General features: G+C 40.8%; 1 protein-coding gene across 8 annotated transcripts in view; it reads right to left on the bottom strand.

Moving 5' to 3' along the window:
• The window catches only part of SVOPL (SVOP like), a 79550-nt gene that overhangs the window by 58062 nt on the left and 8231 nt on the right, over positions 1-13257 (bottom strand). For 6 of the 8 annotated variants that reach the window (XM_082693907.1, XM_082693910.1, XM_082693908.1 and 3 more), the window contains 3 exons: positions 9701-9816; positions 9428-9519; positions 6491-6589 (listed from right to left, as the gene is read on the bottom strand). In XM_082693907.1, the coding sequence (XP_082550033.1) occupies positions 6491-6589; positions 9428-9519; positions 9701-9782 (273 nt within the window). In that variant the 5' untranslated portion in view covers positions 9783-9816. Of the gene's footprint in view, positions 1-6490; positions 6590-9427; positions 9520-9700; positions 9817-11356; positions 11463-13257 lie in introns of all 8 variants that reach the window. The other 2 variants (XM_082693909.1, XM_082693913.1) reach the window with 1 other exon arrangement.

Below are 13257 nucleotides of genomic sequence, written 5' to 3'. Positions count from 1 at the left end.
TCTTTGTGTATGGTGTAAGAGAATGGTTGAGTTTCATTTTTCTATACACAGCTGTCCAATTTTCCCAGCACCATTTATTGAAGAGACTGTCTTTTTTCCACTGGATATTTTTTCCTGCTTTGTCAAAGATGATTTGACCATAGAGTCGAGGGTCCGTATCTGGGCTCTCTACTCTGTTCCACTGGTCTATGTGTCTGTTTTTGTGCCAATACCATGCTGTCTTGGTGATCACAGCTTTGTAGTAAAGCTTAAAATCAGGCAATGTGATGCCCCCAGTTTTGCTTTTCTTTTTCAACATTTCCTTAGCAATTCAGGATCTCTTCTGGTTCCATACAAATTTTAGGATTGTTTGTTCTAGCTCTTTGAAAAATGCCAGTGGAATCTTGATCAGGATGGCATTGAAAGTATCGATTGCTCTAGGCAGTACAGACATTTTAACAATGTTTCTTCTTCTGATCCATAAGCATGGAATGAATGGTCTTCCATCCTTTTGTGTCTTCCTCAATTTCTTTCATGAGTGTTCTGTAGTTCCTCGAGTACAGATCCTTTACCTCTTTGGTTAGGTTTATTCCCAGGTATCTTATGGTTCTTGGTGCTATAGTAAATGGAATCAATTCTCTCATTTCCATTTCTATATTTTCATTGTTAGTGTATAAGAAAGCAACTGATTTCTGTACATTGATTCTGTATCCTGCCATGTTACTGAACTGCTGTATGAGTTCTAGTAGTTTGGGGGTGAAGTCTTTTGGGTTTTCCATATAAAGTATCATGTCATCTGCGAAGAGAGAGAGTTTGACTTCTTCTTTGCCAATTTGAGTACCTTTTTTCTTTTTGTTGTCTGATTGCTGTTGCTAGGACTTCTAGTACTATGTTGAACAAGAGTGATGAGAGTGGGCATCCTTGTCGTGTTACTGAACTCAAAGGTAAGGCTGTCAGCTTTTCCCCATTGAGAATGATATTCACTGTGGGTTTTTCATAGATAGATTTTATGAAGTTGAGGAATATTCCCTCTATCCCTATACTTAGAATCATTTTAATCAGGAACGGATGCTGTATCTTGTCCAATGCTTTCTCTGCATCAATTGAGAGGACCATGTGGTTCTTCTCTCTTCTCTTATTGATTTGTTCTATTACATTGATGGATTTGCAAATGTTAAACCACACTTGCATCCCATGGATAAATCCCACCTGGTCATGGTGGATAATCTTTTTTTTTTTTTTTAAAGATTTTATTTATTTGACAGAGAGAGACACAGCAAGAGAGGGAACACAGCAGGGGAAGTGGGGGAGGGAGAAGCAGGCTTCCCGCTGAGCAGGGAGCCCGATGTGGGGCTCCATCCCAGGACCCCAGGATCATAACCCGACCTGAAGGCAGACGCTTAACGACTGAGCCACCCAGGCGCCCCAGTGGATAATCTTTTTAACACACTGTTGGATCCTATTAGCTGGGATCTTGTTGAGAATCTTGGTATCCATATTCATCAGGGATATTGGTCTGAAATTCTCCTTTTTCGTGGGGTCTTTGCCTGGTTTGGGGATCAGGGTAGTGCTGGCTTCATAAAAAGAGTCTGGAAGTTTTCCTTTTGTTTCTATTTTTTGAAACAGCTTCAGGAGAATAGGTATTATTTGACAGAATCCTGCAGGGGATCTGTCAGGTCCTGGGCTCTTGTTTTGGGGGAGGTTTTTGATCACTGCTTCAATCTCATCACTAGATGTTGGTCTATTCAGGTTGTCAATTTCTTCCTGATTCAGTTTTGGAAGTTTATAGGTTTCCAGGAAGGCATCCATTTCTTCTAGGTTGCTTAACTTATTGGCATATAACTGTTGACAATATTTTCTGATAATTCTTTCTATTTCCTTGTTGTTAGTTATGGTCTCTCCCTTTTCATTCATAATTTTATTAATTTGGGTCCTCTCTCTTTTCTTTTGGGTTAGTTTGGCCAAAGTTTTATCGATCTTATTGATTCTTTCAAAAACCCAGCTTCTAGTTTTGTTGATGTATCCTACTGTATCTCTAGTTTCTATCTCATTGATCTCTGCTCTAATCTTGATTATTTCCCTTCTTGTGTGTGGGGTTGGCTTAATTTGTTATTGATTCTCCAATTCTTTAAGGTGTAAAGAGAGCTGGTGTATTCTGGATTTTTCCATTTTTTTGAGGGAGGCTTGGATGGCGATGTATTTCCCCTTTAGGGTCGCCTTGCTGTATTCCATGGGTTTTGGACCTAAGTGTCTTCATTCTCATTGGTCTCCATGAATTGTTTAAGTTCTTCTTTGATTTCCTCATTGATCTAAACATTCTTAAGCAAGGTGGTCTTTAGCTTCCAAGTGTTTGAGTTCCTTCCAGACTTTTTCTTGTGGTTGAGTTCCAGTTTCAAAGCAGTGTGGTCTGAGAATATGCAGGGAATATCTCAGTCTTTTGGTATCAGCTGGCCCTGACTTGTGACCCAGACAGTAAACAACATGTGTTGGAGAGGATGTGGAGAAAGGGGAACCCTCTTACACTATTGGTAGGAATGCAAGTTGGCGCAGCCACTTTGGAAAACAGTGTGGAGATTCCTTAAGAAATTAAAAATAGAGCTACCCTATGACCCTGCAATTGCACTACTGGGTATTTACCCCAAAGATACTGATGTAGTGAAAAGAAGGGCCATCTGTACCCCAATGTTCATAGCAGCAAAGGCCACAGTCGCCAAACTATGGAAAGAACAAAGATGCCCTTCAACAGATGAATGGATAAAGAAGATATGGTCCAGGGGCGCCTTGGTGGCTCAGTGGGTTAAAGCCTCTGCCTTTGGCTCATGTCATGATCCCAGGGTCCTGGGATGGAGCCCCTCTTCGGGCTCTCTGCTCAGCAGGGAGCCTGCTTCCCTCTCTCTCTGCCTGCCTCTCTGCCTACTTGTGATCTCTCCCTCTCTGTCAAATAAATAAATAAAATCTTTATTAAAAAAAAAAAGGAAAAAGAAGATATGGTGCATATATACAATAGAGTATTGTACTCTCTATCAGAACAGATGAATACCCAACTTTTGTATCAGCATGGACAGGACTGGAAGAGTTTATGCTGAGTGAAATAAGTCAAGCAGAGAGAGTCAATTATCATACGGTTACACTTATTTGTGGAGCATAAGGAATAACACAAGGACGTTGGGAGATGGAGAGAAGTGAGTTGGGGGATATCAGAGAGGGAGACAAAGCATGGGGGACTGTGGACTCTGAGAAACAGAGGGTTTCTCAGAGGGTTTTGGAGGGTGGTGGTTGGGTGAGGCCCAGTGGTGGGTATTATGGAGGGCACGTATTGCATGGAGCACTGGGTGTGGTACATAAACAGCAATTTCTGGAACACTGAAAAGAAATAAAATAAAATGAAATGAAAACAAAACAAAACCATATGAGTTGGTGAATCTCAAAATGTGGGTACCCCTGAACTGAAGCAATTTTTATTATGGACTTATCAAACTCCCTCCAAGAAGGAAGAAGTAAACTAAATTTTTTTTCTTTTTGACCTGACTTGAATAAAAAGAAGCAATCACAGACTGCCCAGGGCAGGAAGGAAAGTGGCTCTTTGGATTTAAAATACTTCCGTGTATTGAGATGCTATGTTGGGTTAATGGACCTAATTACACCTGGATTAAGCGTAATTAAATGATTAATAAAAGTGAAGCAAAGAGTCAAATAAGATCAAATTTAAAGTTTACCCTGTTCTTGCCCATAATTGGCAGATGTTTTTATTCTTTCTGGTTTTCTGTCCATTCAGTGTAAAGACATGACTTTCTGAAGGCTGAGTTGTTTATTTTCAAGCCTGTTTTGGAGCACAAACCTTGACTCAATGCCTGTGTGAACCCCAAAGCTTATGAATGCTATTCTTGTTTGGAGAATCACACAGAGTGAAGACATAAACTTTCTCCACCACCACCCCCACCTTCTCTCTGTGTCTCTCCCCCCCACCTTTGGAGGGTCTGCTTTTCCTGCAGGTACTTATTTGTAACATAAAAATTACTCTTCTATTTCTGTTTTCTGCACCACACGAAGTTTGGTTTCTTCAGTGCTCTCAGTCACAGAACGTGAGGGACTGTAGTTCATACACAGTCATCAATGTTAAGAACCACTCAGACCAGTTTGTCCTGAAGGTGGCAAGTGGCACTGGGGCTGGGGAATGGGGAGCCTGGTCAGTGGGAGTTGGTCAAAATATGGCTTCTTGGCTGAATCAATCTGAGCCCCTCCTGGTGGCAGAGCTGTGGTCGGTGAGTCCCGGGCACAGGTGCCAAAGCCAGATGGGCTTCACAGCCAGGATGACAGACACTAAAGGATGGCAGGCAGCCAGGAACTCAGAACAAGAAATAGGCACATCTGGGGTGACTTGAATTCCCTAGAAAAAAGTCTCCTGAGCCGTGACTCACCTGACAAGGAAGTCACGTTAGCATCAAAGAGCCTCAGATGCCACCAAGAAACAACATAAACGCAACCAATAAATTTCAGTTGTAAATACAGAAAGTATACCATATGATAATATAGTTTATGGGAGTGACAGATGCAAACACCACAGCTGGATGTCCCGACATCCTCAGGAATAGAGATGTGCACATCCCCAGGCCCACTGGGGTTTGGTGCCATTATAATTACACGGAATGTTACAGCAGTCATTCTCCATGTACACAATGGACAAGGAATGCTTTCCAAGTTGCAACTGCATTTTAGAGATAGAAAAAAATGGAAAATAGCTGAGTCACTTAATTACCAGCCCAGGGAAGGTCTTTAGCTATTTTTATTTATACCTCTTCCCTCTTCTAAAAGTGTTAGAACGCTTTTAAAAAAGGAATAAGGGCAACAAAATTAATAAAGGAATTTTAGAGAGAGAAATGGATGTCAGAAAATAAGCAGGCTGTATGTTTGCTGCTGGGACTGAGTCCAAAACCAGGCTCCACATTTCCTGGCCTCCTTGACACAGACAGAAACACAACCAGGCAGATCATATACATTATCTGAGAGGAGAACTCATCAGTTCCTTATGGGAAGAGGAGGTTCCTGGTTCCCAACACAGACGAGAATTCCCAGGTTAAGTTTGCTTAAGGCAGAGAGTGAGAGGTGGGGACACCCTTTCCTCTCTGCCCATAACCCCCAGAAGGCTAGGGGACTAGGGAAAACTTCCAGCATTCTCTATGGCTAGTTTCAGACTGTAACTCTCTCTTTTAAAGCTTTACCCTCTTTCAAGGCCTCCACCAACTCACTGCCTCCTCCAGCCTTCTCTGCCTACCTGCCTCCCAACACCCCCATCTCAGTGAGGATGTTGGCACCTGGTTCATCGTAGTTCTCTCTGTTAAATTCTGCCTTCATTAAAACCAGCTTCAATCTCCAAGTAAATCAATTCTCCACTCCTCAGCTTGTGTTTCTCTCACCTCCTTGGCTGATGTGACCTCTTAAATGCTTCCAAAACACACTCCTTCCCCACCATACACCCTCCCACTTTATGACTGCTAACATATCTACTTTCCAATCTCATCTCCCCAGGGCACTTGGAAAGCTGACCATGTCCCTCTTTAAAGCCCCTTAATGGCTCCCTGACACCCATAGTGTAGCCTCCAACATTTTTAGGTAAGAAGAGTCTCTTTTAAGATTAAAAAATAAATAAATAAATAAAGATTTACCAGAGCTCTGCATGATAGGGAGTCTACTTTAATAACCATTTAATGAGAAATACATAATGACTATGTAGTCAATGGTGTGCCTAAGTGAAATTGATCTTTGTTATATGAATGAATAATTTGGAGAAACTGTCATGTAGATCTGAAACAACTATATGTTGTGTGGTGGGCTTGCACGTGCTGACCGAAGTTGGGGGGCAGGGGCCTACAGTGGTCTCCAGAATGGAGTCCATGCATGGACTCCAAATTGCTTCTGATCCCCACCTGTCTCCCATTGTTCCCTCTTCCCGACTTCCTATTCACGCAACGTGGAGTTACTATACTCCCGCCAACACAAGCATGCACACACAGCCTGCTGGTCATTCACTGGTACTTAATAAACACCTTTCAAAAGAATGTTGTAGAAGATCCTTAATTCCACTCTGTAGCAAAACTTGGTGTGCACTTCATAAGGTTACTCATAACCATCTTTGAGAAAAGTTGAATGCATTCTGTGAGCACAATTCAGTGATTGCATAAGTCACTATGGTCCCACTAATTTGCAGTCAGACTCAAACCATAACTAATCCCAAGACTTAAGGTCTACTCTCTCTGATTTGCATTTGTCTCTTCTAGCCTCTTGCTGGGGGCTAGAAAATAAGCAGTTCAAGGTCATGCTCTCTACAGGAAAAGAGATAAATGAGAGAAAGACCACAAATAGTAGTTTCGGCCTTCAAAGCCCATGAGCTTTGGAAGCAACCACCCAAAAAGTGAGGTCACCTTTGGCTCTTAGCCCTGTGGGATGGGGAAAGAGGAGCCGGAGCCCTGGGTTTTCAGTTGGTTCATTCAAAACACTGGAAGCAAGCACTCACCGTAGTCACTAATGCCACCTGCCAGTTCTCCAGCTGCCATTCACAGCGGATGACAGGAGACACAACTGCTATTAACATGATCTCCATGGCCTCGACAACCTTAAAGAAAGTGGGAAACACTGTGTCTTAGTGCTGGTCTCTCATCAGTTCTTCCCATGTGTGCCTGCCATCATCCTTTTAATCCTAATCTCCTCCTTCCCCTCCTCCACTTAGGGAGAACCTATAGTGTACCCATTCAACATTGCTAGTTGGGTAAAGAAGTGTAGTAGAACTTTGGGTTTCATGGATGCAGTGTTCGTGGTTTGAATAATTTGAGAGGATTCCTACGGATGTATGACATCTATTTTTTTGCGATGTTGCTGACCCATGCATTTGCCCTATAGCTCTATGACAGTATTATGTGTTTGTTTATGTTGGGAGAGTCACTTAGGCAGTGGGTGACATGACTAACCACCAGCATCGCCATCAACCTGGCTCTGTTGCTTCATACTCATCACTGTCAAGGTCTTAGGGCAGAGCCTTTGCAATTGGGATTTGTGAAATAGTCTCTGATCTCAAGAAGCTGAGCTGAAAGGCAAGCTTCATGAAAACTAGAAGAGAGGAAACAGGCAAGTACAAAACAATGAGTTCATCGCCAGGAAACAAGGTCTATTTGGCAGACCTAGAGTAAGCTGTGCTACTAAATATTTCTTTCAATAGGAAGTTTGGATATCATCCTCTACCCTATCTTACAACCCATTGTAGCTTTAGTTTATCTCGCAGGGAAAGGAAGAAGTAGATGCTAGAAAATAACTGATATTTGTATGGGTTACATATTATAGTACTATGTATAGATTTATAATTCAAAGGTCTGGGATGAAAAAAGTATAGTGGTGTTAGCTACTATTTGGGAATTGGAAAGGTATCACAAAGCCTTGTCTCTCTTGGAAAGTACTTTAGTCATGTTTAGAGTACAGATAGCTAGTATGCTTTAGCCCAAAAAGTATAATAAATAAGGGACAGTGTGACATCAGAAGGATGTCTCAGTAATATAGAGAGGTTGGGTCAATATTAACCAGTACTCTACTCCTTTAAGTGGTCTTAGGAGGAAATAAGCCAGTAAGGGATAAGACTTTGCCCCACTCTGATATAATAACTTAAGGGGAGAAGGACACAGAGGAGCAGCAGTGTATAAGATTTTAGAGCCCTCATAGAACATTAGGATTCAGGATGCCTGGTCACAGACTGAGGCTGCTTTGCTGCTGTGCTGTTATTACATACACCTTGGTCACGTGAGGCCCCAAAACCCAACTATTGTTCTGACTGCCCTTAACCAAGAACCTTAACAGACCATGGCCAGAAGGAGCCATGTCCCTCACTGTCAACACACCTATTCTGATGAGAACATCCATCCAATGCAGACCACCCTAAAGCCAGGGGAGGGATTTGGTTACCATACCCAATTAAATAGTTCTGGGGGTAGGTAGAGGCAGGGAGGAGGAGGAGGTCTGGTAAATAACCCTTCCTACCTGATGGGTTGGGAAGAAGTGAAGCAGCTTATAAAACACTTGAAAAAGACCAGAAGATATTTCACAACAACATCAAGTATAAATGTGGAATAGACATACAGTCTCCACAGATGTGGGTCTAGAGATGGACATCAGGAGTTGCCTATACAGAGTTGATACCTACCCTTTGGAAAGGGGGTATAGCAGCACCATCTTTCTAATACAGATCATAACTAATAAAGTTACACTCCCTTTGTATAAGGTGATTTGGTTAATTTGGGAAGGTAAACAAAAAAAAATTCTACATATTCTTTTCTCTTGCAAGAGGACTATAAAGGAAGAAAAGACAGGGTTCCCAACATATCTGAAGGTAAAAGATGCAGAGAATTGAACCGTGTTTAAGTGAAGGGGACCACATAACGAAACCAAACTGGAAATCAAATATGTAAAACAGAAGTGAAGATGTTCTGGTTGAAAGTAGAGGAAAGTTCTGATAAAACCCTCCCCAATCCCCAATTACGCCCACTTGCCCCTTGAAATATAGAATCTTAACATTTTGGAGACTAGGTAAGACATTACTTCCTAGATGAAGAAATGTTCTAAATTGAACTGTTGATTATTATAAAAGCAGGACCAGGACGCATCTTGCTTTTCTCTCCTTTACTGGACTACCTCCAGAGAGCACAAGGCTTTGGAGCACTGCATCAGAACTTGCCAAGTGGTCCCTCCAGCTCACATCACTCTTTGTCTCATACTATTTAGCTGAGGGTGAGGGTCAAGGCTCTCTATTATTTACTCAATAGTGTCCTATTGGCTATCTTTACGTCCCGCCTTAAATCATTGTCATGTTGACCACTTTTCTCAGATTTTGCTTTCTGTCTCATTATCAATATCATATTCCTAACATATTCTCACTGCACCTACAATAAAAGGAGGAAGCAGTAGTGGTCTCTTGGGATAGACCCACTGTTGGTCAAAGCCCTGGGATTGAGCTATCACTCTTCTTTTCTCAAAATAGCTGGTGGTAGATAGCAAACCCTCATAGGTGCCTCCTAAAGGTTCTGGAAATCTGTAATGACAACATGTGTCCCGTGCAATTCTTATGCACAAAATATTTGAGGATCAAGTGTTTAATTTTACTTAGAATGATACTAGTTTTCTCCCCCCTTCCCAGAGAAGGCAGAGATTTAAACCGTTTTTTTTTTTTTAATGAATCTTGAATTCCCAGAACATAAAGACACAGATATGTATTTGCTCATAACCAAACACCTGGCAAAGGTAGATGAAAATTATTTTTGAATTAACCCCCCTCACAGGGATTAATTCACTTTCACTCCCTTTCACTCCCCTCCCTGAATGGACAGCCCAGAGCTGGAGGTCAGTGGAAGACTCTACATATCCAATGATGAATTTGATTTAGAGAGTCAAATGATCTCCAAAGAGAACTCACCCCCGTGCTGCCCATGATCAGAAAGAGGGCAATGTGGAAACGTCCAAATCCAATGGTCTCCACGGCATCTTCCACGGTGAAGGTCTTTGACTCTAACAAGGAAGGGCAGAGTGAGAGGAAATGCCTCTGTGGGAAGGGAATATATGCGGATGATTTCTCACTAAAAATGAGGAGGAAGATGTTGGGAAACCAATTCATCATTGTAAAAATTAGTAAACACAGGAGGGAATTAAGCAGCAGCTAGAGGGTCCGAGACATCTGTGGTCATCTTACCTTTTGGCTGGGACTCTGGGGTCTCCAGGCTCAACTTCCGGAGACTAATGACGGTGACCGGCTCGGTTTGTTTGGTCACCATCTTCTAAATGGTCCCAATTCCTCACACGGCTTCCCTAATAAAAGTGGGAGAAGGAAGAAAAAAATATATAAAAGAGTGCTCATCTTCCTTTCATCTTCACAGAAAGTCTATGAGGTCAGTATTCTAATTCATCACCATCTTACATATAAGGAACATGAGACATGTAGAGGTCAAATGGCCAATGAGACAATGGGGCTCCAGTGACCAGTAATCAACCCTTTGTCATGGGCCAGGTGAGTTCTGGACCACTTGGCCAATAGCATCCTCTAACTGGGAGTGAAGATGGCCTTTGCTACAGACAAATAATCACATGTTCCTGTGGATCATGAGGTTTATAGTGTGTTTCTATGTAACATTTTCATTTCACCTGACAGAAACCCAGGAGCACTTCTTTTTATTGGCTCCCTTCCCCTTCATGCATTTAGCCTGAAGAAGGATTCTTAACTCAAGAAATCGAAAGCAAAATAAAATGAAGAAATCTGAGTATCAACTTAGTGAAGAAGTTTTTTTCCAAATGACTTGAAGACATGGTCATTTAAGTCTACACCCCTAGCGGGATGAATAGAAATCATAATCTATTCTCAGTAATTAGATTTTTAGTATTAATATTGGTATCATTATTTTGATGCTAGTACATGCTGTAGGATAAAGCAAGTAGCAATTGTATTAATATGGTTAGGAATCAAGCTTTTGGATATAAGAGGAAAAAGATAATAAAATCAGAGAAGTTATATAAAAATCTTAAAATCCTAACTTTGAATTGGAAATATCACTATGAATTCACTATGTACTTCATATATGCATATCCTAAGATTATCCACTGGAAGAGTCTGGGAAAAAAAGGACTAATGAGCACTCACAGAGCCCAGATTGTTTTCTTTCCTATTTCCCATTAAAAGAAACCCCAGTGCCTTAAATAAATGGCTAATTTTGGATCTGGGACAGGAAATGTGTAAATTGAGACTGGAACATCTTGTCATACCAGATAGCAAAGGAAGATATCAAACACCTCTGGGGTTGTGACAAAAGATTACAAGATTCAACTTGAAAAGGCTCCCATCCATCAAAGATGGGGACCATGTAAGCATCAAGAATAATGACTGTAAGAATTGAAACACATCAAAGATATCAAAACCCATTGTTCATAGCAACACTGAAACGAAAATCTCACTGATCATCTTTGGAGAATACTAAGAAACCAACTCTTTATTCTGGAAACTAGTAAATATCTTGTCTTTCTCACACAAACTCTTTGTACTTTAGGGTAACCAAACAGTTGGGAAAGAAAATTGTTTGTTTGTTTGGTTTTTATTTCAGCTAATACATGCAGGGGAAAAAAAAGGAAGAATGGAATTAAATTATCATGACTTCACAACCTGATGAAATAATGGATCTAGGCAATGATTACCAATGGCTGATAAACTCCTAGGTGGAAGGCTGATGAAGAAATGGATAAGAGCTGGGTAAGACTGATAATACTTGTAGACATTGGCAAATCTTATGCCACCAAAAGAGAGACCATCAGATGTCATGTGGTCCTGATGAGCAGCAATAAGAACGGGAGTATATATCACCTGTGATGCATTCTCTTGAGATTTAAGTTCAAGCAGAATCTGGTCCTCTAGCTCTACCAATTTATACAGGAGATGATGAAGAAACTCATTAAACCGTACCATGTGGCTGCAATAAGAAAAAAAACACAATGTGGGAAGTTGTATAAGATAAATGACCCAACGTCTTCAATGAATAAATGGCAAGATGAAAAGAGGAAAAGGAACTTCCAGTTGAAAGAAAAAGAGACCAATCAACCAAATAAATGAGTTGATCTTATTTGGATCCCCATTCAAATAAACCAACTGTAAAACAACAACAGCCAAGGAAATGAGAAGAAAAAGAGATGAGAGGAAAGTCAGGGAAATGTAAACAAGTGCAAAAGTTTAATGATAGTAAGAGATGTCTGATGACATCAGTAGGTGTGACCATGATATGACTACAGCAGAAAAAAAAAATCCTTCCATAGTAGAGATATATACTAAAATACTTAAGAGATGAAATGATGTCTGGGATTCGTTTTAAAATAATTCAATGGGAGGGCGTCTGGATGCCTCAGTCAGTTGAGTGTCTGACTCTTGATTTTGGCTCAGGTCATGATCTCAGTGTTGTGGGTTGCAGCCCTGCAGCCCCACCCCCCACGCTCAGTGGGGGGTCTCCTGAAGATTCTTTCTCTCCCCCTCGCTCTGCTTCTCCTCACACCCCTCCTCAAATGGACAAATAAATAAAATTTTTAAAAGAAATCAATGGTAGTGTGGAATATGATGCATAAGAAATAGATGGGCATATATAGAATAAGGAATGGCCATATGTTGAAAATTATTGAGAATGATGGGTGCATTTGGGATTCATTTTACCATCTGCTTTTGAAGATGTGTAACATTTTTCAAAATTGGTAGTTCAAAAAGCGAGGTTCTGAGATTTTAAAATAACTTTTCCAATTTCAGACCACTAGTAAATAGCAGAATCAGAACTCAAACAGAGGCATTTTATTCCCAGAATATAGAGATAGCCCCAAACCAGTCTGTAGCAGCATGTCAAGGTCATTAATGTTTGCTAAGGGCCAGCTCTGTATCTTGTATTGTGTGGGCTCCTGTGAAGACTTGGAAGGAACGTCTGACATGTTCTCTGCCCTAAGGAGTTTTTATTCTAGTTGCAGACACAAAAGATACACATCAAAACAACTCTTCCATAATGTTGATATTATTTGTTTTCTTAAAACACTGTCACAGAGGCACAAATATTCCCAGATGAGAGATAGGTCAATAATGCTCAGAAGTAAGTCCATGAAATCCTCCTTCCCAAGGGAGAACATGAAAAGTACAAAACGCTGTTATTTTCCCAGAGTGGAAAAAGTGAAAAATAATTGGCCTCTCAGCCCATCTGAGAGCCTGAAAATCATGACTACAGACTGCTCTAGAACCACCACTCCCTTTCCAGACATTGTCCAAACACCCCTTGGAGAGGTGTTGTTTATCTGGTAACTTTTTAAATGAAAAAATTAACAGATTATTTTGATTATAAATTTACTTTTGATTATAAAAAGGACTTCTAGACACATTAAAAATTGGCTATGACAGTGGTGCCTGAGTGGCTCAGTCAGTTAAGCATCTGACTCGATTTCTGCTCAGGTCCTGATCTTAGGCTCCTTGAGATCAAGCCCCGTGTCAGGCTCCCTGTTCAATGGGGAGTCTGCTGGAGATTCTCTCTCTCCCTCTCCTTCTGCCCTTTTCCCCACACGTGCTCCTTCTCTCTAAAGTAAATAAATAAATCTTTAAAAAAAATCTTGGTTATGACCTTCCCATTTCAAGATAGGAAGATGAACTAGTAACATATTTAACTTCATCAAAATTTGAAAACAATACCATTTGTGAGAATTTGATAATGGTGAGGATTGTACAACCTGAAATTATACTAAATTATA

The sequence above is a fragment of the Mustela nivalis genome (assembly GCF_964662115.1).
Source record: "Mustela nivalis genome assembly, chromosome: 12".
Classification (NCBI taxonomy): Eukaryota; Metazoa; Chordata; class Mammalia; order Carnivora; family Mustelidae; genus Mustela; species Mustela nivalis.
Note: the sequence above shows the minus strand (reverse complement) of the source record. Positions and strands in the feature narration are given on the sequence as shown.